Source organism: Malaclemys terrapin, chromosome 3 (genome assembly GCF_027887155.1).
Source record: "Malaclemys terrapin pileata isolate rMalTer1 chromosome 3, rMalTer1.hap1, whole genome shotgun sequence".
In the NCBI taxonomy this organism is placed as follows: domain Eukaryota; kingdom Metazoa; phylum Chordata; order Testudines; family Emydidae; genus Malaclemys; species Malaclemys terrapin.
The window spans coordinates 93,591,718-93,615,714 of NC_071507.1; the positions used below are offsets into that span (position 1 = coordinate 93,591,718).

Genomic DNA, 23,997 nt, shown 5'->3' on the forward strand with positions numbered 1-23,997 from the left:
TTCCCGTGTCAGCAACTCTTTCACATATTCTGGAATATGCTCTGACCCTTAAAAAATTGGGGTTATCCCTGAGCTCTCTGAGTCCACTTAACAGCCATCACAACGTTTCACTGACCCATAGAGGATACTCAGTACTATCGCATCCAATCACCAAAGGTTCCTTAAAGGTATAACTAACTTCTTCCCTCAACCTTGACTTTCTACCCCGCATGGAACCTAACCTGGTACTGAAAGGGCTGACCAGGCCCCCCTTTGAACCTATGGCTACCTGTTCACTGACATACCTATCGGTGAAAACGGCCTTTCTGATAGCAATCACCTCGGCTAGAAGAATAGGGGAGATAGCTGCTTTGATGGTGCATCGCCCTTACACAATATTCTTCCCAGGCAAGATTATGCTCAGGTTACATCTAAAGTTCATTCCTAAAATAACATCCTCATTTCATATGAATCCGTCTATCCACCTTCCCATCTTCTACCCCAAGCCTCACCGAGACAATAGGGAGGCCATACTGTATACCTTGCATTCTACCTCAATGGGACAAACACCTTCAGGAAGTCCCCTAAAGCTAAACTGTTCCTCTCCGTGGCAGAAAGATCAAAGGGCTCAGTAGTATCAGCCCAAAGACTCTGTAAGTGGATCTCGAATTGCATCAGACAGTGCTACCAAATTCGTAACATGATCCCTCCAGACTCTATCCATACACATTCCACAAGATCGATCTCCTCATCTGTTGCCTTCTTTAAGGATGTTTCTATTGCAGAGATCTGCAGAGCAGTGATGTGGGTGTTAGCCCACACCTTCACAGATCACTGGGGACTCCGCCTCTGATGCCATCTTTGGCTCCACAGTACTGTTATCTGTGACTGACCCAACTCTAAAATCCCAGCCCTCCTAAAGGGGTGCAGCTTTGTAGTCCCCTACAATGGCGCATCCATAGGGACACTCCTCGAAGAAGTTGCTACTCACCTTGTTCAGTAATGATGGTTCTTTGAGATGTGTGTCCCTGCGGGTGCTCTGCAACCCACCCTCCTCCCCTCTACTTAAAAGTAGTTAGCCCACGCACGCTGACTAGCCTCGTGGCGCAGCACAAGGAAACAAAGCACATGCATGGGCCCAACGGACACTGCTACCGAAGTACTCCAATCAGTAGTGCAGGGAAGCAGCACCCGTAGGGATGCACATCTTGAAGAACCATTGTTGCTGCACAAGATGTGTAACTTCTTTGAGTGGAATGGTGATAACTGCTTGCACAAATTAGGCATGCAGTTGCATTCTCATTTTTATGCATATGAGTGCATGCCTGAGTGCTTGAAACTCAAGCCTTGGGAATTCTGCAGTTGTCCCCCACCCTGCCACATTCAAAAGGATCACAGCTCTTTATAGAGTGGTTCTAACTACCTAATCACTTGCTGTCCTTGAGGGTTAAAAGGGCCTATAACATTTTCAGTCCCTAGTGAAAGGGATATTCTGTGTCCCCTCTCCCCTTGCCAGAGTAATTAGGCTTTTATACTCTCCTGGCACACTGCTATTTTCACATTCTTGTGGCTGCAGGAGCTGGCCCGGCACTCAGAGCTGGTGGTGAGGAAGCAAGCACACCAAAAACAAACAATATTGCAGCATTGTATAAGAGAGGATGAAAAAACTTGGCTGCAAGAAACTCGTCAGAATGATGTTCTCCTGTTTGTTTTTCTTTAAATCGAAAGGTGACAAGTTTATATGGCTACAGAATGTAATGCTCAGACTTTGTTTATTAAAGCCAAAATTTTTCCTGCTCTAGGATGATGGAAAACTTAAGGATATCCTCTGCTGTTGGAAGGGTGTTGTTACTTAGACCACATCCTCTCTCATCTCAGCAACACATCTCTAGCTGTACTCTAGATACTATGTGCTCCCTTGCTTTAGTAGACTTGTGCGGTGTATACGCACTGGACTCTGGCCAGAAATGGGAGGTAGTTTTAAAGGCAATTCGGTGGCTGAAAAATCCCAGTATGTTTTAGCTTTGTGGATTCTTGGGGGGAGTTCTGTAGGCTTTTTTGGAGAGGGAGTTGGGGGAGGGGTGTTTTTATTTATTTTTATTTTATTTTAAAAGTTCCTGGTCACTTGTGCTACAGCTTTTTCAGTCCAAGGTATCCGAGACTTCATTATGCACATTTGACCGCGAAAGCCACAGAGTACATGAAACTTGAGTAGAGTGGAGCACAACAATCTGCATAAGAGATCCTACATTAGGAATATTGCCAGCAAAGCTGGTGCGCGAGTCATGTAAGCTTAATGGAGTGGGAAGAGGCATTTTTGAAGGCCATAAGAGGGCTTCTGGGAGAAATGCTGTGATTGAGGGGAGGGAGAGGAGGAAGAGGAGGACTAAGATTTGTATGGGGACAACTGGTTTGCTGTCTCTCATCTCTTACAAATCATTATATTAGCACTTAGATACAAAGTGCAGTTGAAAATTTTCCGAAGGCTTCCCCATTCCCAGCATGTATTATAACCCATCGTGTTCCTGTAATTACTCTGAGTTGCTGTGTACTTATTTTTTCTTTCTAAGGATCTTTGTGCCTTTGGGCTGTGTTTGCCTTTGGGCTGTGGTGTGGTGCCTTTGGGCTGTGTTTAAACAGAGGTTTTTGTAAAGTCCATTGTTGCCATGGCATTGGTGTAGCTCCACCTCTGAGCATAACTAGTCTACAATGCTAGGGATGGTGGAAATGCATCTGTGCAATAGCAATGTTGGGAGAATTTCACAAAAATCTCAGTATAGACAAGACCTTAGAGACTACGGCCAAGCTTTTTCAAACATGACTAGTGATTTTGGATACCCATGTTTTTTCGGTCCTCAACCTGAGATGCCTTAAAGGGACTTTATTTTTCAAAAAGTGCTGAGGGACCTATCTGCCCTCTAAAAATCAGAATTCTTTACGATGTCTCCAGTGAGGCATCTCAAATTATTAATCACATTTGAAAATCTTGGCCTTAACCTCTGTTGTCTACAGAACTGATACAGCATGGGTTTTGTGACTGACATTTGGACTGAAGCAAACTGATTTTGCATAAACCAACTGGATTCTATTTTTGTTACTAGTGACTAGATGTTACAGGTTTTCTACGTGTTCTCGCTCTCCCGAGCCATCTAGTATTCCATATCAGAGGGGTAGCAGTGTTTAGTCTGAATCTGTAAAAAGCAACAGAGGGTCCTGTGGCACCTTTGAGACTAACAGACATATTGGGAGCATAAGCTTTCGTGGGTAAGAACCTCACTTCTTCAGATGCAAGCCTAGTATTCCATGGGTTTTGTCTTTTGCGAGGGGAAAGGTAGAAGGGACTTCAAAGGCAGTTTTCACTCATGCATAGTGTTGATACTGTCCATACCCGTGCAAATCAATGCCCTTCCTAGTAGGGGAACACTTACTCAGAACTGTGAAATTACAAGTCAAAACCCTGGTGTAAATATTTAATCACATCCGTTTCCTGGTAGTTCAGCTTTTGTCCCCCGGCAGGTTTAAACGTCCCCCTTTTTTGTTGTGAATGGAACCTAGCTGTGCTGCTTCTGGGTTTCCATCATAGTACTGGGAGCAGCCAGACTTCCGTTCCCTTTAATGGGAGAAAAGTGAAATCGATGCTACTGTGTTCCAGTAAGAATCAAGTGATGTGATGGGATTTTGAGCCCTAATATTTTGAAATTTCAAGTTCCCCTCAACTCCCAGTGACTTCAGTGGAAATTGATGAGGTTTGTCGCATAGTAAAGTCAGGCCTTCAGTGAGGTAGCTTCTGATGTGTTTGTCTGCGTGGCATTCTGCAGCTGGAAGTCGACCTCTGCTACATCTGAATGTTCAGAAATCTATGGACTGCTTTTCAAGTCCTTGCATCTGAGACAGCACCTACACCTGCTTTCCAAACCAGTTACTTACACACCCACAACAGGATTTGGGGACTTCCTGCATTCTCTAGGAGTTAAGAGCATTGAGGATAACTAGGATTAATAGCATACTTTCAAATGCCTAATATAGATCAGAGACTGCATTTCACAAAGCAGGTTGTCCAATGGTGTCTAGTTCAATCAAAAACAATGAGGAGTCTTGTGGCACCTTAAAGACTAACAAATTTATTAGAAAATAAGCTTTTGTGTTCTATGACCCACTTCTTCAGATGTAAGATCTCAGTACAGACAGTAAGCACAGATGTAAGATTTGAAGAAGTGGGTCATAGCCCACGATAAATTTGTTAGTCTTTAAGGTGCCACAAGACTCCTCGTTGTTTTTGCTGAAACAGACTAACACAGCTACCCCTCTGAAACTAGTTCAGTAAAGTTACTTTTTTCCCAAGCAACTTTTCTTTTGTCGAGAGAGAAATTATAGGCAACTCTCTGGATCCTCCATCCCAAATAATTTGTTTTATGGTGCAATTAGCTTAAATGGGATCTCTATAATGACTTAAACTATTTAAAACAAATCTTTTTCTTGCAGAATTACGGTCTTGAAACAGACAATATGAAGAACTTGGTTCTCAAATTGCGAGCTTCTTCCAACAACCTGCAGAATTATATCAGCAGCCGGAGGAAAAATTCAAATTATGATGGAAAAACATCACACAAACCCCCCAATGAATTCCTCACCTCAGTGGTGGAGCTTATTGGTGCTGCTAAGGCCTTGCTAGCTTGGTTGGACAGGTATGAGATTGGTACTCGCATTTAAAAAAAAAAAAAAAAAGTCCATATGGTCACTTGAGTTAGTGAAATGAAGTATTTCTGTTTGCAAAGGCAGCTTCTAGAGTGATGTCTGAATGTAAATGTCTTTGTTCCCACCCAGACCATCACTTTATTTAAATCTTAGAATGTCAGTAATTAGCAAGTTGAATTGCCAGGCTGTTGGTGGCTGTGGGGCATGGGGTGGTGATATTGCTAAAATCAATGGATTTGACCAGTGTTTACAGTGGTGGAAAACTTCCCCTGCCCTCCCTCTCTCCCTCAAATTTCCCTAGTGCAGACAGGGCTTTAAAGTATATTCTCTCCCCCCCCCCCCACCCCCCCCCATACAGTTGAAGCTTTCTGCTCCACCCCCTCACACAAAATGATTGTTTAAAAAACAGCCATTTGTTAACATGGCTTTAATTTTTGAATGAATTTGTTCTTTCCCTAATGTGTGCTTCAGGGGCCTGGAAAAAGACAGGCAGCAAGAGAGACTCCTTTGCTTTTCCTTACACGGGCTAGGGTTGCTCTGTGACAGCTGCTGCGGAAACAGACAGGCAGCTGAGCAGATAGTGTCCCAGCAGTGATGCTGGGACAGGATAATAGATGATTGTAAATTATCTCACATGTTGCCAGCTTTCCTAAGGACCCAGCTTGTGGGGAGGGAAGTCAGAAGGAGATCATGGGGAGGAAGAGCTGTTATCCCATGAATGGCCCTGCTGTCACTGTCAGGTGCTGTTCCCTGGCAATAGCTTGCTCTTCTCACTTGGCTCTTTCCTCCGGTCACTGCCAGCCCCCACCAACTTTCCTGTCTGCTAGCCCCAGCAGCAAGATGGCTGACTTATCCAACTTTGAGCCCAATCAGTGTTTTGGAACTTTTTCCCTTCTCTCCCTGCCCCTCATAAAGTAGCAGGTGGAGCTGAGGTGCCCCTCAACAGCTCTCTAAAGTGATCTCCTTTAAGGGAGGGTATAATCACTGAGCTAGACTTGAGTCCTTTGTAAACAGTGCTGAAAGGTTAGCAGCTGTTCAGATTTACCTCTTAGAGGAAAGCAAGCCATTACAGAGGCTGATCTTGGCTGAGATATTTTTCATGATAGAGAATACACTTGTTATAAGGGTAGTTTGTTCCTCACCATATTGGTGCACTTGTGTTAAAAGGCACTTTAGTCTATTTACTGCAGGTACGTTATTCAGATAACATTTTTACTGTATTAACGTGATAGTTCCAGCATGTCTCTGGTTTGCTATCTGACCTGCAACTGTGTAAATCTATGTGCTGTGCCCATTAACAGCCAGAGTTGGAAGCTGAGAGGGCTCTTCATTCTAAGGGGATTTTGTCTTGTTATAGGGCCCCATTTACAGGGATTGCTGACTTCTCAGCGACAAAGAACAGAATCATTCAGCTCTGCTTGGATCTCACCACCACGGTTCAGAAGGTCAGTTGACTTTTTCCCTCCTCCCCGCTTTTCTTCTCACCTCTCCAAAAAGGAAGGAAGGTGGGTGGCTGGGGAAGTAACTGTGCGCTAGTTATGTACAACTTGTTAGTGAGGAAAACATATGCTGGAGTACCATACGTGTGATATGAGCAGGTGCATACTGGCTGCTACCAACTTTGGTCACTCTGTTCTCCTGCAGTTGAGATTTTTGTTCAGTTAATTTCAAAACTTTTCAGCAGTGTTGAGCTAGGTGTCTGATCTGGCTCCCATTTTAAAGTCCATTCGTGTTTTCATTAACTGTAAGAGTTGGGGTAGGCCCAGGAATAGCCGCTTTGAATTTGAAAACCTGCAAGCTGGCTTTTTAACTCCAGTTAGAATCAACATTGGTAACTTGTTTTAATAAATATAATAAAACTCAAATTATAACCTGGAAGAGAGCAGGTAGCCGCTGGGTGTGGACTGCAACACGCGACTGGAAGAGCTGCCTTTCCCTCATGTTTCTGCTTCCACCAGGCTGGTTTCCACAATGTTTTATTACAAATTAACTATTAGTTGTGATTGGCCTAAATTGTAATGGCTAGAGGGGCATTTGGCATGTAAGTGACTTTCAGCAGACCAGCTCATTTCCAGCTTTGGGTATAAGCTGGGGTCAGAGTGGCTGGCTCCCACTCTCCTTTGATGCTTCAGTATGTACCATACTGTGATATGCAGCTCCCACTGATGCCTGCTGGAGCATGGAACTCCCTTGTAGAAGGTGGTCAGGTAAGTGGTGTGTGTGACCTGGGGATTTTGGGGTTTTTTTGTAGGTGAGGTGAAATCTATGGTGTGTGTGTGTGTGTGTGTGTGTGAGAGAGAGAGACTTCCTGCCCAAAAGCTATGCCATTTTCAAAAACTTTTCAAAACCATGCATATATTGAAAGAAAATGAGTTAATTGCGTCTCCCATTTTGGGATAACTCCATGCTTCTGCAGGTGACCTCAAATGTTTCGTGCTGGAGTGTCATAGAAAAAGCAGGAACCAGGCACCCAAACAGGGTTTATTACTTAATTGGTCAGTGCCCTTCTTACCCTTGCTCTGGGGCGTTCTGCGCGTAATCCTGTAGCTAGATAACTTTTAACAGTACATTTGCAGATCACCATTCAAGGCTTCTCAATCTACCTCTGCTTCCTTCCCTCCCCCCTCCCCCCCCCTAGTCCTGTCCCCGGCATGTTTACAAGCCTCCCTTTTTAACCAGTGTAAGGAAATTAATGAGATGCTGCTGCTTTTAGAATTGTTTCTAACCATGGGAGCAATCAGTGTTGGATCACATGTACTAAGCAGGCCAACTCAAATTGAAATAATTAGGAATGGAGATTGTGGTTATGTTTGGTGGGGGAGGAAGGGATGGAGACATGGGCCCATCTGCCTTATCAACTCTGCAGTTTGAGAGTCATGTTTAGAACACAAATTTTAGTAACATGGTTAAAGCAGGGTTAGTCACTGGCAAGACTTAATTCCTGCACAGTTTGCATGGTTCACAGGGACTCACTGAATCGTTATTCTGTTTTTCAAATACCCAAAGGAAATTCTCATTACAAAACAAACAACTTTATACTGGAGTAAAAGTTGTATATTTCTATCAATTACTGAAGAGACAGCCCTTCGGAGAACCTGGCAGTTTTCTCAAAAAACCTCACAACTAAGTTTTTCCAAAATTTCTACTGTTTAAGTTACACTTAAAACAAAACAAAACAAGGAAGGGCATAGTTAGGCCACTAGAAATTTAGATTGACACAAGCCAGCTTACGTCAACCTAGCTGTGCATGTGTCTTCACTTTAAATTAGTTTCCCACTTTTGTAAGCACCCTGTTATGCCAACATAGTAACACCACTTCCCTGAGTGACACAGGGCAAGTGTAGACACTGAATTACCTATGTTGAGCCTAACTGTCCTCCAGCAGCTGAGGACCTTTCAGGTCATCATTATGAACTCCACTGCGCAGGCATCATGGAGACTGAGACTGGAAGCCCCCCCGTCCCTTTAAAGCCTAGTGAATTTTTGAAATTCCTTTTCTTGATTGTCCAGCTTGACGAGCACACCTAGCAGCTCTCCATTGTAGAGTGCAACTGCCCAGCTGCCCCTGCTGGTTGTGTGCTCCAGAAGCACTCCAGCTTGGAGTAGACAGGAGATACTGGGTCTCCTGGGCCTGTGGGAAGAAGAGGCTGTGCAGGCACAGCTCTGAACCAGCTGTAAAAATGTTGGCATCTATGAGCAGATGGCTCAGGGGATGCAGAAGAACTGGTACGATGGGGACCAGCAGCCGTGCAATGTGAAAGCCCAGGAACTGCAGCAGGCGTACCAGAAGGCCAGGGAGGCCAACAATCAATCTGGTGCTGAGCCGCAGATGTGCCACTTTTACAAAGTGCTACAAGCCATACTCAGTGGAGGACACCCCCTCCCCACACACAGCACTATGGATACCTCTGAGGAGCCAACTGAGTCACAGACCCCGATATGAACAGCAAGGAGGTGGAGGAGGAGTATGGGGGTCAGGTGACCTAGGATCCAGCTGCGCAGCGAGCCAGATCCTGTTTTTAACTCTGCCACAGTCTCACCAGTCGATCAAGGGCGAGCCCGATGCAAGGAAAGGAATCTCAGGTAAGCGTTTAGATAAATTTTCAATTACAATGGCAGGACACATTTTTGACTTTTTTCATTAATTTACTCATGCTAGAAAAGGTAGTGGTACAACCAAGAGACGTTGAGTTGCTATTTGCTTTTCATTCCCCTCTAGAGTTAGGCAGGGGCCACATAGAGCAGTTTGTTTATGGATACAGGGGTGTCCCTTGAATCCTCCTGAGAGATCTCCATGGAACTTTCATTGAGGTACTCGGCAATCCTCTCCTGAAGGTTTCTAGGGATGGCTGTCCTATTTCATCCTCTGTGGTAGGCCATTTTCCTATGACACTCAGCTATAACTTCAATAGGCACCATTGCAATAGCACTACAGGCTAGCAGCATATGGGCTCGGGCACCTTTAGGATGCCACAGCAGCTGTGGGGTCTCTGCCTTTGTAACCCTCAGCAGTGAGAGATCAGCTAAAATCACCACTGCCTGTGGAAAACTGTGCCAGTATTCAGTGCCATTGCCCTACACTACTGGGATCATGCAAGCAAGCAATTTGCTCCTCATTTCCCCCACCCCTGGCGGGCCATACTCACCATGGCTGGTGCTGTGACTGGTGCCGTGCCCAAACAATCCCAAGCAGAAGTGAGACTGTCGTGCTTACAACTGCAGGGGAGCAAGTTTCCCTTTCTGTAGTGAATACGCTGACCGTGGTACCTCTGTGTGTTTTATCTTCAGCTATTGTCATTGCGGCCTTCATATTCCCTTTCAGACCTGTAGAATGCCTGCGTCAGATAAAGAGGAGAAAGAAGAGGACTCAGGATGACATATTCAGTGAGATCCTGCAAGCCACTGCCGCATCAGACTGCGAGCACAGGGCTGGAGGATGAATATTGCAGACAGCCTGGAGAAGGAAAGAGTGGAGAGGAGAAAGCTCCAGCAGGAAAAGGAGAGGAAGATGCACCAAGACATAATGGCTTCTAAGGCAGCGCAAACAGATGCTGCAGACTGTGGTGGATCTGCAGGTTCAACAGTCCCGGGCTCACCTCACTCTGCAGCCCATTGAGAACTCAATATCAGGACCTCCCTATACCTCCCCCCATCCCCGCAACATTCCATGTGGCATCAGGGGCCTCTGCACTACCCCTGGCATGTCACTCGGGGGACATTAAAGACAATCACAGCCAAACATATCTGAAAGCCACAGTTGGTGCATGTGTAGCTGAAATGGGCATCAGTGTTCTTTCCCCTTCATAAGTTCTGTTCTCTTTATTAAATTTTAAGTTTTGTAATATATTTGTTTTAAAATTGCTCTTTCTTTGCACTGATTGTGTTTTTTGCAATATAATTCATCTTTATTAGTTCATAACATATGCTGCCAAATGCTCAGCAGTTCTGAAAGCAACCAGTTACCTATTATTACACAGTGCCACATAACTCATGAGATGATTCACAGACAAAATTAATACGTGCCTTGACAAAGTTATATTCCTACATGTACAGCGATCACCAAATGACTTCTGCAGAGCCAGGTAGAGCACATTACAACACACACTGTTCTTGCTCAGGATTAAAATGGTCTTTCAAAGCCTTCTGGAGCAATATAGCTCTGCATTGATCTCTTCTAATAGCCCTTGTGTCTGGCTGTTGAAATTCAGATGACAGCTCCTCCACCTCTGCCCTGCAGACCGATGGAAACTTCCCCGCTTTGCTTCACATATATTATGCTGGACACAGCAGGCAGCTATAACCATTGGGATGTTTTTCTCACTAAGGTCCTATCTTGTAAGTAAACTATGCCAATGGCCCTTCAAACAACAAAAAGCACGTTCAGCTGTCATTCTGCACCTTCTGAGCCAGTAGTTGAATTGTTCGTTGGTGCTGCTAAGGTGGATGGTACATGCCTTCATGAGCCAGGGAAGTAAGGGGTAGGCTGGGTCCCCCAGGATCATTTTTGGCATTTCAACATTTCCAGTGGTAAACTGCTGATCAGGAAAAAGTCTTGTAGCTTTCTCAACAGTCCTGTGTTGTTAAAGATGTGAGCATCATGCATCTTCCCTGACCAGCTAACACTGATGTCAGTGAAGAGTCCCTGGTGATTCACCTGTGCTTGCATAACCACAGAAAAGTAGCCCTTCCTGTTTGCTGTACTGAATGGCAAGGTGGTCTGATACCACAATAGAGAGATGCAAGCCATCTATTGCACTGCAGTTCAGGAGCAGCACTGCTGCAAATCCATCCACTGTGTCCTGCACATTGCTGAGAGTCACAGTCCTACGTACTGGCCCTGCACACTTGCCTCACAACAGCCCTTGTGGTGCGTGGATTTCCCTAATTGATTCCCGACTGACCGATAGCAATCTGGCATCGCAAGTTTCCACAGTGCGATTACCACTCACTTCTGCACAGCAATGCAGCTCTCATTTTGGTTTCCCTGTGCTGGAGGACTGGGGCAAGATCACTGCACAGATCCAGGAATGCACATCTGAAAGTTCTGCAGCCATTGTTCACCATACCAAACCTGCATTATGATGCGATTCCACCAGTCAGTGCTTGTTTTTCGGGCCTAGAAGCAGCACTCCACCATCTTCATCTGCTCCCTGAATGCCACTAACAACCTTGAATTAATTCTCACTATGTCCCACAGCAGTCTGTCCTCCAAGGAATTGTCAGGTTTCCCCATTTTATTTGGTGGTTCTTGTAGCTCTGGAAATATTTCAAGATCATACAATCTGTGCTTGCAATGCTTGTGATAATAGTGCAGGCTCCATGCTTCTTTCAGGAATGGTGGACAGAGGAGGCCATGCATGTTTGTGGGATTTTAAAAAAGGCATGAAAATTATGGGATATAGATAACATTATGGGATGGAGACAGTTGCAAAATGGGACATGCTTCCAGACACCTCTGAGTGACTCATTTCAGCCCCATCATACATTGACAAAACTTCCCAGAAGATAGTGTGCTGCATAGTGGTGAGTTCACAGTGAGATACCTACCCATGGTGCACCGCACTCTGCATCAATACAAGTGTTCCTGGTGAGCACGTACACTGCTGACATAAGGAGTCAAGTATGCATGGGCACAAGCAATGTACTAACCGTGGCATCTGTATGCCAACATAACTTGAGTCAACATAAGTTTTGTAGTGTAGACATGGCTTTAGTCACCACACAACCTTTATTCTGTCCCTGTATGGCTGTCTACAGAACAACCAAAATTCAGAAGACAATCCTACGTGGAATCAGTGCACGTTGTCATTACTTCAGTGACTGAAAATTTAGAAGTGATCTAAAAGGCTTTTTAGTACTTTACTCTTGTTGATATATTGTTTTCTATTGAAGCCCTTAACACAAAGTACATCTCTCTTCATATTAGTATAGCAAGCACACGTACGCCACTTTACCATTAGTAAAGCAAGCTACTCTTTATTTCACCAGAAAAAGTGAGGTTTCTGTCTGTTTGCTAAAAGTGACTGTCTTTGGAGCAATTTTGAGGACCAGTCTCAAAAGCATATGGAGTATAAAATGTAAAAGTGTGGTCAGACTTGGTATAGATACATATGCGGTGGCTCTAGCCCCCTTAAGAACCAGGCCAAAAATTAACGTAATGCTAAGGACTCAGGGTATTGAGCTCACGCTTCCAAAACATGTACATTTATGTACAAAACCCAAGTTGTGTGCTAAGTTCTTTGACTTCACGGCAAACTATATAAAGTAAGTAGACTTAAAGATTTAAGATACCTGCATATGCAGACTGTGAATACTTAGTCTTCAGCAAATCCTTCTTCATGAAATCTTCGTTAAAATGTCTCAGTCTTTTATAATGAGATGTGACAGTTGTGCAGCTTGGAAGGCTGGTGTGATATGGGTCCGAGTTAAGATTGTTCAAGTGATTTTTGTAATGTTTGGGGTCCCCCCCCAAATATAACCTTGGGATTTGGGGTTTTTCCTCCAAATATAACCTTAACTTTGTATTTTCTAACATTTTATTATTTTTGAGAAAATAACACTTAATGGAGGCTTCTTAAGTAATTGATAAATATTTACAACTGTACCTGTAATCCTGTAATTTAACCTTTCTCCCCCCTCCCCCCCCTTCTTTTTGTCTGGGAATGTATTGGTGTGTTCCAGTTTTGCTGTTTTTTCAGAGAACAATGGTCTCTTCTGTAATCTACTAAATGAACTCTTTTCAGTTCAAAGTCTTTTGTACCTGGGCTGTGTAAATAATGCTTTGTGTGCCGTTCCTTTGCCTTCCTGAATGCCATCAATAGCATATTTTAAAAGCACTTCTGTAGCTATTTTTAACAAGTGTTTTTTATCCATTTTGAAATGTTGAATACAGTAATAGCTGGCTCAGTATTTGTAGTATCTAAAACAAGATTGTATGGTTTACCTTAACAAAGTCCATCTTTATTTGTGTATAACTCATTTTTCCTGGAAAATTTTTCTGCAGTAACTGAAGGCTTGTATTCTTTTGACATTTTGAAGGTCTGTATTGCCTTTTAGACCAGGTGTCAGAAAATTGTTGTTCAGTGGTACATTTGATCCCTAGAAGGGGAAGCAGATGCCTGATTAATCCCTGCTCCAAAGATACTGCTCTTTTTGCTTGAGGTCAGAGGTAGCTGTATTTCAGTATTTTGCAACCTAGTCCGTTTACACAGTTCTGTTAATTTAGTGCTTGATTTCTCTTTTTAGGATTGCACTATGGCTGAAATGGAAGATAAAGTTCTACATGTAGTAAGTATGCATTTCAGTTACAACCTAGTTATTTGTATTCCCCTTTATTTCAATGACTTCTTGATTACTCAGACTGACAAAGTTGAAATGTACCATGTAAGCAAAACCCCATTGCAGGCTGTTTTTATCATTCATTATTCTTTCAGAAGGGATAATGGTGAATTTTTAATGGTGTATAAGTCAGCACTGCTATATACAGTAGATGATCCTTAAGGTTTTATTCCATTGGTATTTCTTCAAGACCGATGTCTGGCTCAGATTTTAAGGGGAGGCAAAGGAATGTAAAAGGATGTTAGACCAAGTAAAGCAAAATGTCCATGATTCACAGCGTGGGATATATCACTTTATTTAATAAATACTGTACTTTGTGGTGGTCCTTGTAAAGGCACTCCTGCCTATAGAACTAGAAAGATCTATGTCTAATTATACTTCATTTTGAAAGCTCTGAGTTTTCAAAATCGTTTTGAAGAACCTTGTGACCAACAGTGGGATGTAATGAAATGCTTTTAATATTTTGTAACAGTTAATCATCACTTCCTGCTTTTGACATGAGCCAGGCTGTGTTCTTTGATAAGGCCTTCCGTTTGCTGATAGATGCTTAGGCATTCAGTAGCACAATAGCTAAAAATAATTTTGTCCATAAATAAGGAAACCAAGCAAATAGGAGTCTTCAGTTTCTCATTTTTCCCCACCCCATTCCGTGTACGCACTGTTGTTTGGAATTCCCTTGTTTTAGCAGTTCCTCGTATTCATGCTTAGGCATTGTTTCGATTTTAGTTAAATTGCATTATTTCAGTTCTATAAATCTGGTTTAGAATAACAAACCTTGAGAATATTTTACCCTGTGCCCACTGTGATTCGACAGAGCTATCTTTATACAAAGCTGGATTTTGTGCAGCCCCTTAATTACATGTCTCCATTGAGTGAGAAGTCCCAAGGGCACTTGGAGATATTTAATGTCTCTCAGGTGAGCTACCTTCCAGTTTCACAGCCAATTACAAATAAATGCTATCCTGAACATTTTAAGGCCTCTTTTTTTTTTTTTTTTTTTTTTGTTAACTGTTGAAAACAACTTTAAGTTAAATACATTGTATTTTGTGTCTTGATATAAATTTAAACAATGTGGAGTGTGTGGGAAGAAAGTGGATGTTTTGACCACTGCATTTTTGCTGATTAAGTAGTCATTTTGCCTGTTTGAAACTTTTAGAATGTAAAAGACAAATTATTCCCTTCTGATACATAAGCCTCACTCTCACTGACTTCATTAGTCCAAGTTACATACATGTGTTTAAGGTCAGAATGTGTCCTCAGAAATGGTATTGGTTTGGGATTGGATATATTTTGGTAACAAGCAAATATAAGTTTGTAAGGATTACAGCAACTGGCACAAAGGAGATAACTAATGCTAAAATACTTAATTATTAAATGCCTACCCACTCAAAAACTTGGTATCGAGTATTCATCAGTTGTCATTGGCTTCTTTAGCACCATCCTGACTTAACCCTTCTTAAAGCAGATCTAAATAACTGTTGGCACTAAAGATAGTCAAATGTTCTGGATTTCAAAATAAAAATTCCAGAAAAATATAGACTAAATTTTCTCAAGAGTGTGGTGGTGTCGTAATTGCCTTTTTTCCAGACAACTGTAGTGGCACCTTGTCTACATTAACTGTCCCAACGTTCCTGTCACTGGTGGTAGCAGTAATGGCAGATTTTTACCCCTGAAGCCTAGGGTAGATAAGGCCATAGAGGAGAATTCTCTGAATGTTCTCATAGAACTGCTGGCAGAATATCAAGCTTTCTTAGTGGGCCAGATTTTATAATTAAATAACTTCTGCTTTATTGAGAAATGGGGAGAGGGGGATTCTAGAATATGGCTTTCCTAATGAATTTTTGTTCATTTTCAGTCCAAGATTTTAAATGGAATTTGTGATAAGATGATCAGATCAACTACAGATCCATTGATGAGCCAGAGTGCATGTCTGGAGGAGGTTCATTTAACCAACATTAAACCTGGGGAAGGCCTGGTAAGAACACAGCTTTGTCTGCTCCTGTGGCTACTCTGTGGTTACTATGTCTGCATTGTTAGTGCCTGGCGCTGCAAGCCGTTACACCGATGAGAACTGTTTACTCCCATTAAAATCAGTAAGGATTTAGCGTGGGAATAACTAGACTCGTGGGCAAAACTGTCTGCAGGATCAGTCCCTTGTTCGTAAAGCTACAGCGGGGTGTGTGCTGGAGTGAGAGCCAATGGTGGGAATAAGTGTAAGTGTGTGTGTGTGTGTGTGTGTGTGTGTGTTTAAGGCATTTTTGAGGTGGTAATATACTGAGTACACCTGGCTATTGGTGGGATTCATTGATGGAGGTGAACAAAGTGGTCCCTGACCTTTGCTGGTCACTGAAATCAACTGTACATGGAGACTTTTTGAAGGATTTTTTTTTTTTGTCTGTCCTTTTGTGGGAGTTTTTGATCTGTAGGTTTGGTTAGGTATGGGGGTGTCCTTGGGGTTTCTTTTTAGCAGGGGTGTGTGGTAAACCTTTGACCATGCAATGGCATATCGTGTAATTTCACTAGCTGGATCTCAGTACTGCTGAATGTTGTTGGTCCGGTTAGATGTTCCTTTGAATGTTTACAAAAAATTGGAGATGGGACCTTTCTGGCTGGAGGTGGAGGTGGTTCACATTTAAATGCCTTAAAGGAAGCTGAAATATTTATCTGAAATTATTTAACTTACTCTTAAAACTATGAAGAAGTGAGAAATATCTCTTGTTGAACAGTTTTTAAAAAACACGTTGGGTGCTATTATGGAGAACCTACAGTGTTTTGAGCTACATTATTGCAGGGCTAACGGAAGAAACACAAATGAACTAACCATGTTTCAGAACTATGGCAACCTCTTCAGTGAGGTTTTAGGTATCAGATAAGGGCATTCACAGAATAGCAGCATGATAGCTTGTTCTCTTCAAGAAATGGGGGGACGGCGAAGGAGGGCAGGGAGGATAAATCTTTACAAATGGAGAAGAAAATCAAAAAAGAAAAATGTTGCATTCATGTTTCTAAGTGGTGGATGGTAATTCCTGGCACATAAATAGTACTTGTGTGGCACTGCATAGCTAAAAAGCACAGCACGGATGATAAGTAATCTTTAAACAGTTTATCAGGAAGGAAAACTACCTGTTACCTATATGGAAATTGATATACAAGTCTCCTATGCTGCAGAAGTCTACCATGTGCAATTAAAATGTTAGTGTTAGCCTGTTGGTAGATGGTATGTTAGAGAATTTTAACGATCAGACCTATTTCATTAGCATTTATCTTTGCATCCACACCCAGTAGTATAGTAATGTGGTGCTAGCGCATGGTTTGCCCGTGCTTCTGGTTTTTTGCCAACACTGTAATGTTACAAGATGGCTTGCATTAAGAACAGGGATTATTGGAGCTTGCTTGTCTGTAGAATATTTGTAACAAACTTTTGAGGAGATGTTCGGCATGCAAGGGACTCTAAATGACTTTATCTAAAATTCTCCAGGATAGTCAAGGCTATAAAGAAGTTAAGTTACACTATTTAAAAATAAATATTTTAAAGATCGTCATCTGTGAAGGGTGAAGTATAAAATTCCAATCTCTTTAACTTATATGTACTGAGTGCCCAAGAATTCAGGAAGAGAGGAACATTTAGCACATTGATACTAGATCACACTACTTACAAATGTGAGTCCATGAATTTTCATATATTTGATGTTTTTTACACAGAATGAGTCTTAAGTTTGTAACATGTTGCTTAACCTGTTATATAATTAGTACGCAAGTTTTTATTTTTGGCACTACTGTTCTTAAATTTGACTTTCAATTTCTTCTCCCCCCCCTCCCCCCACATTAGGGAATGTATATCAAATCAACTTATGATGGATTACATGTAATTACTGGAACTACAGAAAATGTGAGTATGTTTAATTCAATTTGAAGTAGATGTATTTTTAATTTAAACTATTCTGGATGAAGCTATGTTTAGGCAGATTCCTGAGGCTTTTGTTTCTGCCATGTATGGATCTCAAAATCCTATTGCGTGCGACTTTGTGTGATACACTATTGGTTTATCCTGGATTTGTAAAGATTATGCACATGTATATGTTTTAATAGAATAACACAAGGACATCGATCTTCTGTTGATATAATAGCTTGGTCAAGTAGTTACATTTTGTAGGAGACCACCTTCTACATTGTGGTGGCACACATCTAGGTATGATCCTATGTTTCTCTTTTGGTGATGGCCCTGAGAAGGGCCATTTCACTTGACTGTCACTTGAGTTGCTTTTAGACTGTGAGGCCATCGATTGCTGTTCGGTTGCCATGTTGATAGCTTATGCCAAAGCACTTCACAAGAGAGACTTATTGTATAAAACATGAACTGGCAAGATTTGTGAGACGAGCTCTGGAAAATCTGCTGCGTGGACTTGAACTCTTCAACACCATATGTCATCACAATGAGAATCGGTGAGTTTGCGATCCCCAACGTCTATAAACCACCAATGTCTCCTGTACCACACAGGTTGTACTGAATCACAACCACCCTTTAATATGGGTTGGAGACCTCAATAGCCATCAGACATCCTGGGGTTACGAGACAATGATGCTTTAGATGAACAACTTTTTCAGTGGGCTTCGAATCAAGGCCAGCATCTACTGTTCAATTCCAAGCAGCAAGAAATCTTTCGTTCAGCCGGACGGAGACAAGGCTACTTGCTGGACGTGTAGTTTGTGTTCCGTGGCCAGAACAAATGGCCTCTAGTTGTGGAACGAACTGTCCTTGACAATTTTATGCATAGCGAGCATCCTCCTGTCATCATATACGTTGTTCTCCAAGTCCCCCCCAATCACATCACTACCAAGGCCTTGTTGGAACTTTAGGAAGGCCTATGGGAACAGCTACTCAAAAACCACAGAAAAAGTGGTTCACAGGATACCTGCAAACATAGCCAGTTTCATTAGCCTTCTTAAAGAGGGCACAAAATGGGACATCACTCTCCCCCTCTCCCCAGCTACAGGAAAGCCACAATTTTTGTTGGTTGACAGTGAGGCATTCCTAAAGGAGTACTGGATAACAGGTGACCCTGCTGCTTCAACTCCTGGAATCACTGAACGCCACGTAGCTTTTGCCCATCACTCTCATCTAGCAGAACCTAGATTCCACTCACTCAACCAGGAAAGCCAGAAACTGGGAATGGATGACTGGTTGGATCACTTGATGATTACCTGTTCTGTTCATTCCCTCTGGGGCATTGGCCACTGTCAGAAGACCGAATACTGGGCTAGATGGACCTTTTGGTCTGATCCAGTATGGCCTTATGTAAAGCCTGGAGGCGTCTCCGTAATATGGGTGGTGTGAACTCTCCCCAGTGTAGAATGCCACATGTCACAGCCAGTGCCATCACCACCCAAATGTTCCTGAATTCTGAGTCTGAAACGGATTTTCATCACAAAAGGAAAGTGAAGAAAGAGCTTCATTGCTCCCTATCCGACAGCCCAGTAGTATCAAAGTCATTCCTGAGAATGTGGACAAGGCCATAATGCTCATCAACCGTGTCGAAGCTGCAGGACCCAATGGCATCTTCCCACAATTCCGGAAAAACCTCGGTCAGCATGGCTGCGTGCATGCCCTTTGCCAAATGCCCAAGGTATGGCAACAGGCAGAGGTCACTGGCATCCTAAAACTGGGGAAAACGATCCAAAAAACTATCTTACTGTGGATAACATACAAGCTCTTAGAAAGCATCTTTGAGGTCTACGTCCCTAAAGAGCAATCTGGGTTTCAACTAAGACAAAGCTCCAGTGATCAGGTAAACTGGTAACTCAGATCAAAGCTGGCTGTCAATGCAGGCTTGCAACAGCAGTGGCCTTTGTGGACCTGTCCTCAGCATATAACACAGTTTGATGGGACAGCCTGCTTCTGAAAGTGTCGAAAATAGTGCATTGTAGAACACTGCTCCTACTGATAGTTATGGTCACCAACTGCAAGTTTCACATATACCTAATAGAACAGACTTAGTAGATCTCATCTACTGAACAGCAGGCTCCTACAAGGATCGGTCTTGGCACCATCGGTCTTCATATTAATATTAATATCAGCATTATGCCATCAACCCAGTCACGGAAATTTGGCTACATGGAGGATCTTGCGTTCGTCATCCAATCGAGCACTTTCGCCCCAGTGGAACGTATCCTCACAGAAGATCTGAAAAAACTGCAGGAGTACTAGTGGTGAAGCTGACTCAGACTGGGCCCTAAAAAAACCCCAAACAATACTTTGCGTTTCACCTGAGCAGCCGCCATGCGAAGAATTGCCTGACTGTCACACCAAACTCAGGCATGAGGATTTCCCAAAATATCTTGTTGTGGATCATAGCCTCACATGTTGCCAACATCTGAAATGACTGCTGCCAAAATAAAGGCTAGGAACAATATAATCCACAAACTAGCTGGGACCAGCTGGGGAGCAGACGCTCATGCCTTGCGGACATGCACCTTCGCCTGTGTTTTTCTCAGCAGCTGAATGTTGCACACCAGCGTGCACAGGTAACATACATATGAAACACTGCTATGAGAATTGTCACAGGAGTGCTGATGTCAATTCCAACAGTCTGTGTCTCCATCCTCACGTATATCTTTCTTCCATCCCTCTGAAGAGAAGCAACAATAATATGACCAGATGATAACAAACCCGAACTTGCTCATCTACAAAGACCTCCAATAGCCCCGGATATGCTGCCTTAAGTCCAGGAACCCCTTCTGGTTAGTGGCCAAAGGTCCCCAAACCTGAAGACTGTCACCAAAAGACAAGTGGCGGAGACTGTGGCAAAATAGCAAGGTGAAGAATCCAGACCTGATCTCTGATCCCACAGACCAACCACGTGGCTTCACCACGTAAGATATGGATCACAGTGAACCACATCAGAACATTGCTGGGGCACTGCAATTACCTACTACACAAATAGAAGAACAGCCTGTATTTGAATGTGGAGAAGATATTCAAATTTATTTAACATCTAGTGAGCCGCTGCTCACTAAGATCTTTCTCTGGTAGGATAACCTTGATTCATTCCGTGTCTCTGGAAGCCATAGAGGGAACAACAGTCTTGGACATCGGGACATCGACCTTCATTGTTGCTTTTCAAGTTGCAAGGTTAAAGGCTACCAGAATAGTCACATAACAGCTTCTGTTTCCATCATAGAATCATAGAACTGGAAGAGACCTCAAGAGGTGATCTAGTCCAGTCCCCTAAGTATTATCTAGACCATCCCTGTTTGTCCAACCTGCTCTTAAAAATCCCCACTGGTGGAGATTCCACAACCTCCCTAGGTAATTTATTCCAGTGTTTAACCACTCTGACAGTTAGGAAGTTTTTTTTCCTAATGTTCAACCTAAACCTCTCTTGCTGCAATTTAAGCCCATTGCTTCTTGTGCTATCCTCGGAGATTAAGAAGAACAATTTTTCTCCCTCTTCCTTGTAACAGCCTTTTATGTACTTGAAAACTGTTATCATGTCCCCTCTCAGTCTTCTCTTCTCCAGACTAAACAAACCCAATTTTTTTCAGTCTTCCTTCATAGGCCATGTTTTCTAGACCTTTAATCATTTTTGTTCATGCAGATATATAAATGCCTTCAAAATACCATTGGCATTAGAATATTTGCCTTATGGAATTACCAGAAATCATTGTTCAGTTACAAAGTTTTTATGGTGTCTTGTGTAAACAAATGCTTGCTGCGCAAATATGCTCTTCTGTACTTTGCTCTTATTAGGACAACTTCTCTTTACCAAAGGAGATCAGGGAGGGTAGTTTAGATCAGGAATAAACTATGCGCTTCTAAGTGGCAAAGTAAAGCAGCAGCTAAGATCACTAAAAGTTTTCCTCTTGGGTTTAGGATGGTGCTGTCTAGATACCAGTCCACTGGTGTGCTGAGACTGCTGCCTATTTATTGTGTGCTTGTACGGCGCCTACCACAATAGGGTTCTGGTCAATGACTGTGGCTCCTAGGTGTTACTATAATCCACATAGATAATAGTAGTAGGAATATATCTACGTGGATGGTGTGGTTGCTGAAAGGAAGAACCTGTGTTTAACATATGTGAATGAAACCTTTGTCAGGTGGCTGTTATCAGAACTCTAGTACTGCACCAACCATACTGAATGATTCCGGGAAAGCAATACACTATCTAATTTCAGTCAGTTGACAGGATTTCCAAGGTCTTCCTGTCTATGTGTGATTTCCTGTGTTGCATGAGAACACACTGGCCAAAACAAATCTTTCCACTTTCTTCCAAGTTCTCCATAGGAGTGGAATAGCTGCCTAGTGAGCTGAAATTGGCTATGTATGTATTATCTGAGCTCTCCCAAGCAGACTGTTGATCATCCTGTAGGATACTCTGAATTCAGTGCTCACTGCTTAATGAATCATAGAATCACTGAAATGTAGGGCTGGAAGGGACCTTGAGAGGTCATCAAGTCCAGCCCCCTGCACTGAGGCAGAACCAAGCAAAAACCTAGACCATACCTGACACCTCTTTTGTCTAGCCTGTTCTTAAAAATCTCCAATGATGGGGATTCTACAACCTCCATTGGAAGTCTGTTCCAGAGGTTAATTTCCCTTACAGTTAGATTAGCTATTAGAAAAAAAAATCTTCCTGGCTGCAGTTTAAGACCATTACTTGTCCTACCTTCAGTGGGCTTGGAGAACAGTTGATCCCCATCCTTTTTATAACTGCCCGTAACGTATTGGAGACGGTTATCTGATCTCCCTTCAGGATTCTTTTCTCAAGACTAAGCAGGCATAGTTTTTTAACCTTTCCTTATAGGTCAGGTTTTCTAAACCACTTATTTTTGTTGCTCTTGTCTGGACTCCCTCCAATTTATCCACATCTTTCCTAAAGTGTGGCACCCAGAACTGGACACAATACTCCAGCTGAGGCTTCACCAGTGCTGAGTAGAGTGAGACAATTACTGCCTGACTCTTACATGTGATGCTCCTGTTGGAACGTCTCAGAATATTAATCTTTTCCACTACTGCATCTCATTATTGCCACTCATTCAATTTGTTATCCACTATAACCCCCAGATCCTTTTCAGCAGTACTGCCACCTAGCCAGTTATTCCCCGTTTTGTAGGTGTTCATTTGATTTTTTTTTTCCTTCCTAAATATAGTACTTTTTTGAATTTCATCTCATTGAATTCAGTGTCAGACCAATTCTCTAATTTGTAAAGGTAGTTTTGAAATCTAATCCTGTCCTCCAAAGAGCTTGCAACCCCTTAATATCTTCCACAGATTTTGTAAGCATACTCTCCACTCCATTATCCAAGTCATGAATGAAGATATTCAATAGTACCCGACCCAGAACTGACCTGTGTGGGGACCCCCCTAGAATGTTTTCTGCAAGCATAATCACAGCCCCAAAGATGCCATTAGCCTTGGTTTGGACAGTATTCATCCCTCCAAACAGGCATTTCCTTGATGAAGTAGTAAGAGGACAGCAAAGAAACGTGGTTACTCCTAGTAGCTGGAGCCTCCGTTACATCTACAGCATCGTCCTTGTTGCACAATTTACTCCTGTAGTGTCCCTCTATTACAAGATATTACTTGAGTTTTGAAGGTCTGGTGGTGATGAGAGAGAAACTTCCATCCAGGCTTTCAGTTCTTCAGTAGCTCAGGGGTATTGCCCGGCTATCCATGTTGTTGTTTGAGGAGAGAGTGAGGCTTTTGCTATGGTGAGTAGCCCTCCTTGTGTGAATTGCACTGTGGACACGTCTATTAGTGCATCTCTGTTCTGCCTGTGTTGCCACGGCTTCATCAGAGTTGATATGTTGTTATGGTAGCAGGAATATTTTTTAAATAACTGTAGCAATAACCTGTGCATGGCACCAGCTTTAGATAACTCAAAGTAAATATTTACACATTTAACAGCTGCTTGGTAATGTCTAGCTGAGCATGTTGTCTGTTTTGGGACTAAATTAATTTTTAATGTTTTTTAACACCTATATCTCTCAGGACACATCATGCACACATATAATGTTGTCCTTTTACTTAAATATAATTTGCTTATTTTTTTGATGCAGGCATTTGGATTAAATGACTAAATTACGGACTTCAAGTTAAAACTTGCAGCTTTCATTTAGTAAGCAGTGAGGGGAAAATGAAATGGCCCCAGCTGCACTTGTTACTTTTCTGTCATATATCTTCAGTATTTGAGACTTAAGGCTTTTAGTGAACACACTAAATGAAACCAAGTTATTGTGTTTAGATTCAGTTATAATAAATGGCAACATAAATAACTAACAGTGTCCATGTTGTTTCTTAATAGGATATGTTTAATCTTTTATTATCCACTTCAAAGCTGGTTTCTCTTCTAAAACCTTTTATTCAGTGTAGTTTGTGTAGACATGTTGTTTTTAAATCAAATTTAAAATAACAGAGTTAAAAACTCTTTGCAATGCAGCCAATTATTCCATGCCTGTAGAACCAAACAATTTGTGATGCTCTTTTTA

General features: G+C 42.4%; 1 protein-coding gene across 2 annotated transcripts in view; it reads left to right on the plus strand.

Annotated features, from left to right (window-relative positions):
- CNKSR3 (CNKSR family member 3) overlaps positions 1-23,997 on the plus strand; it is an 87,485-nt gene that overhangs the window by 46,440 nt on the left and 17,048 nt on the right. Inside the window, exons 3-7 of one of the 2 annotated variants that reach the window (XM_054022292.1) lie at positions 4,462-4,664; positions 6,032-6,119; positions 13,420-13,461; positions 15,368-15,487; positions 17,342-17,401. In XM_054022292.1, the coding sequence (XP_053878267.1) occupies positions 4,462-4,664; positions 6,032-6,119; positions 13,420-13,461; positions 15,368-15,487; positions 17,342-17,401 (513 nt within the window). Of the gene's footprint in view, positions 1-4,461; positions 4,665-6,031; positions 6,120-13,315; positions 13,336-13,419; positions 13,462-15,367; positions 15,488-17,341; positions 17,402-23,997 lie in introns of those variants that run through there. The other variant, XM_054022293.1, reaches the window with a different exon arrangement.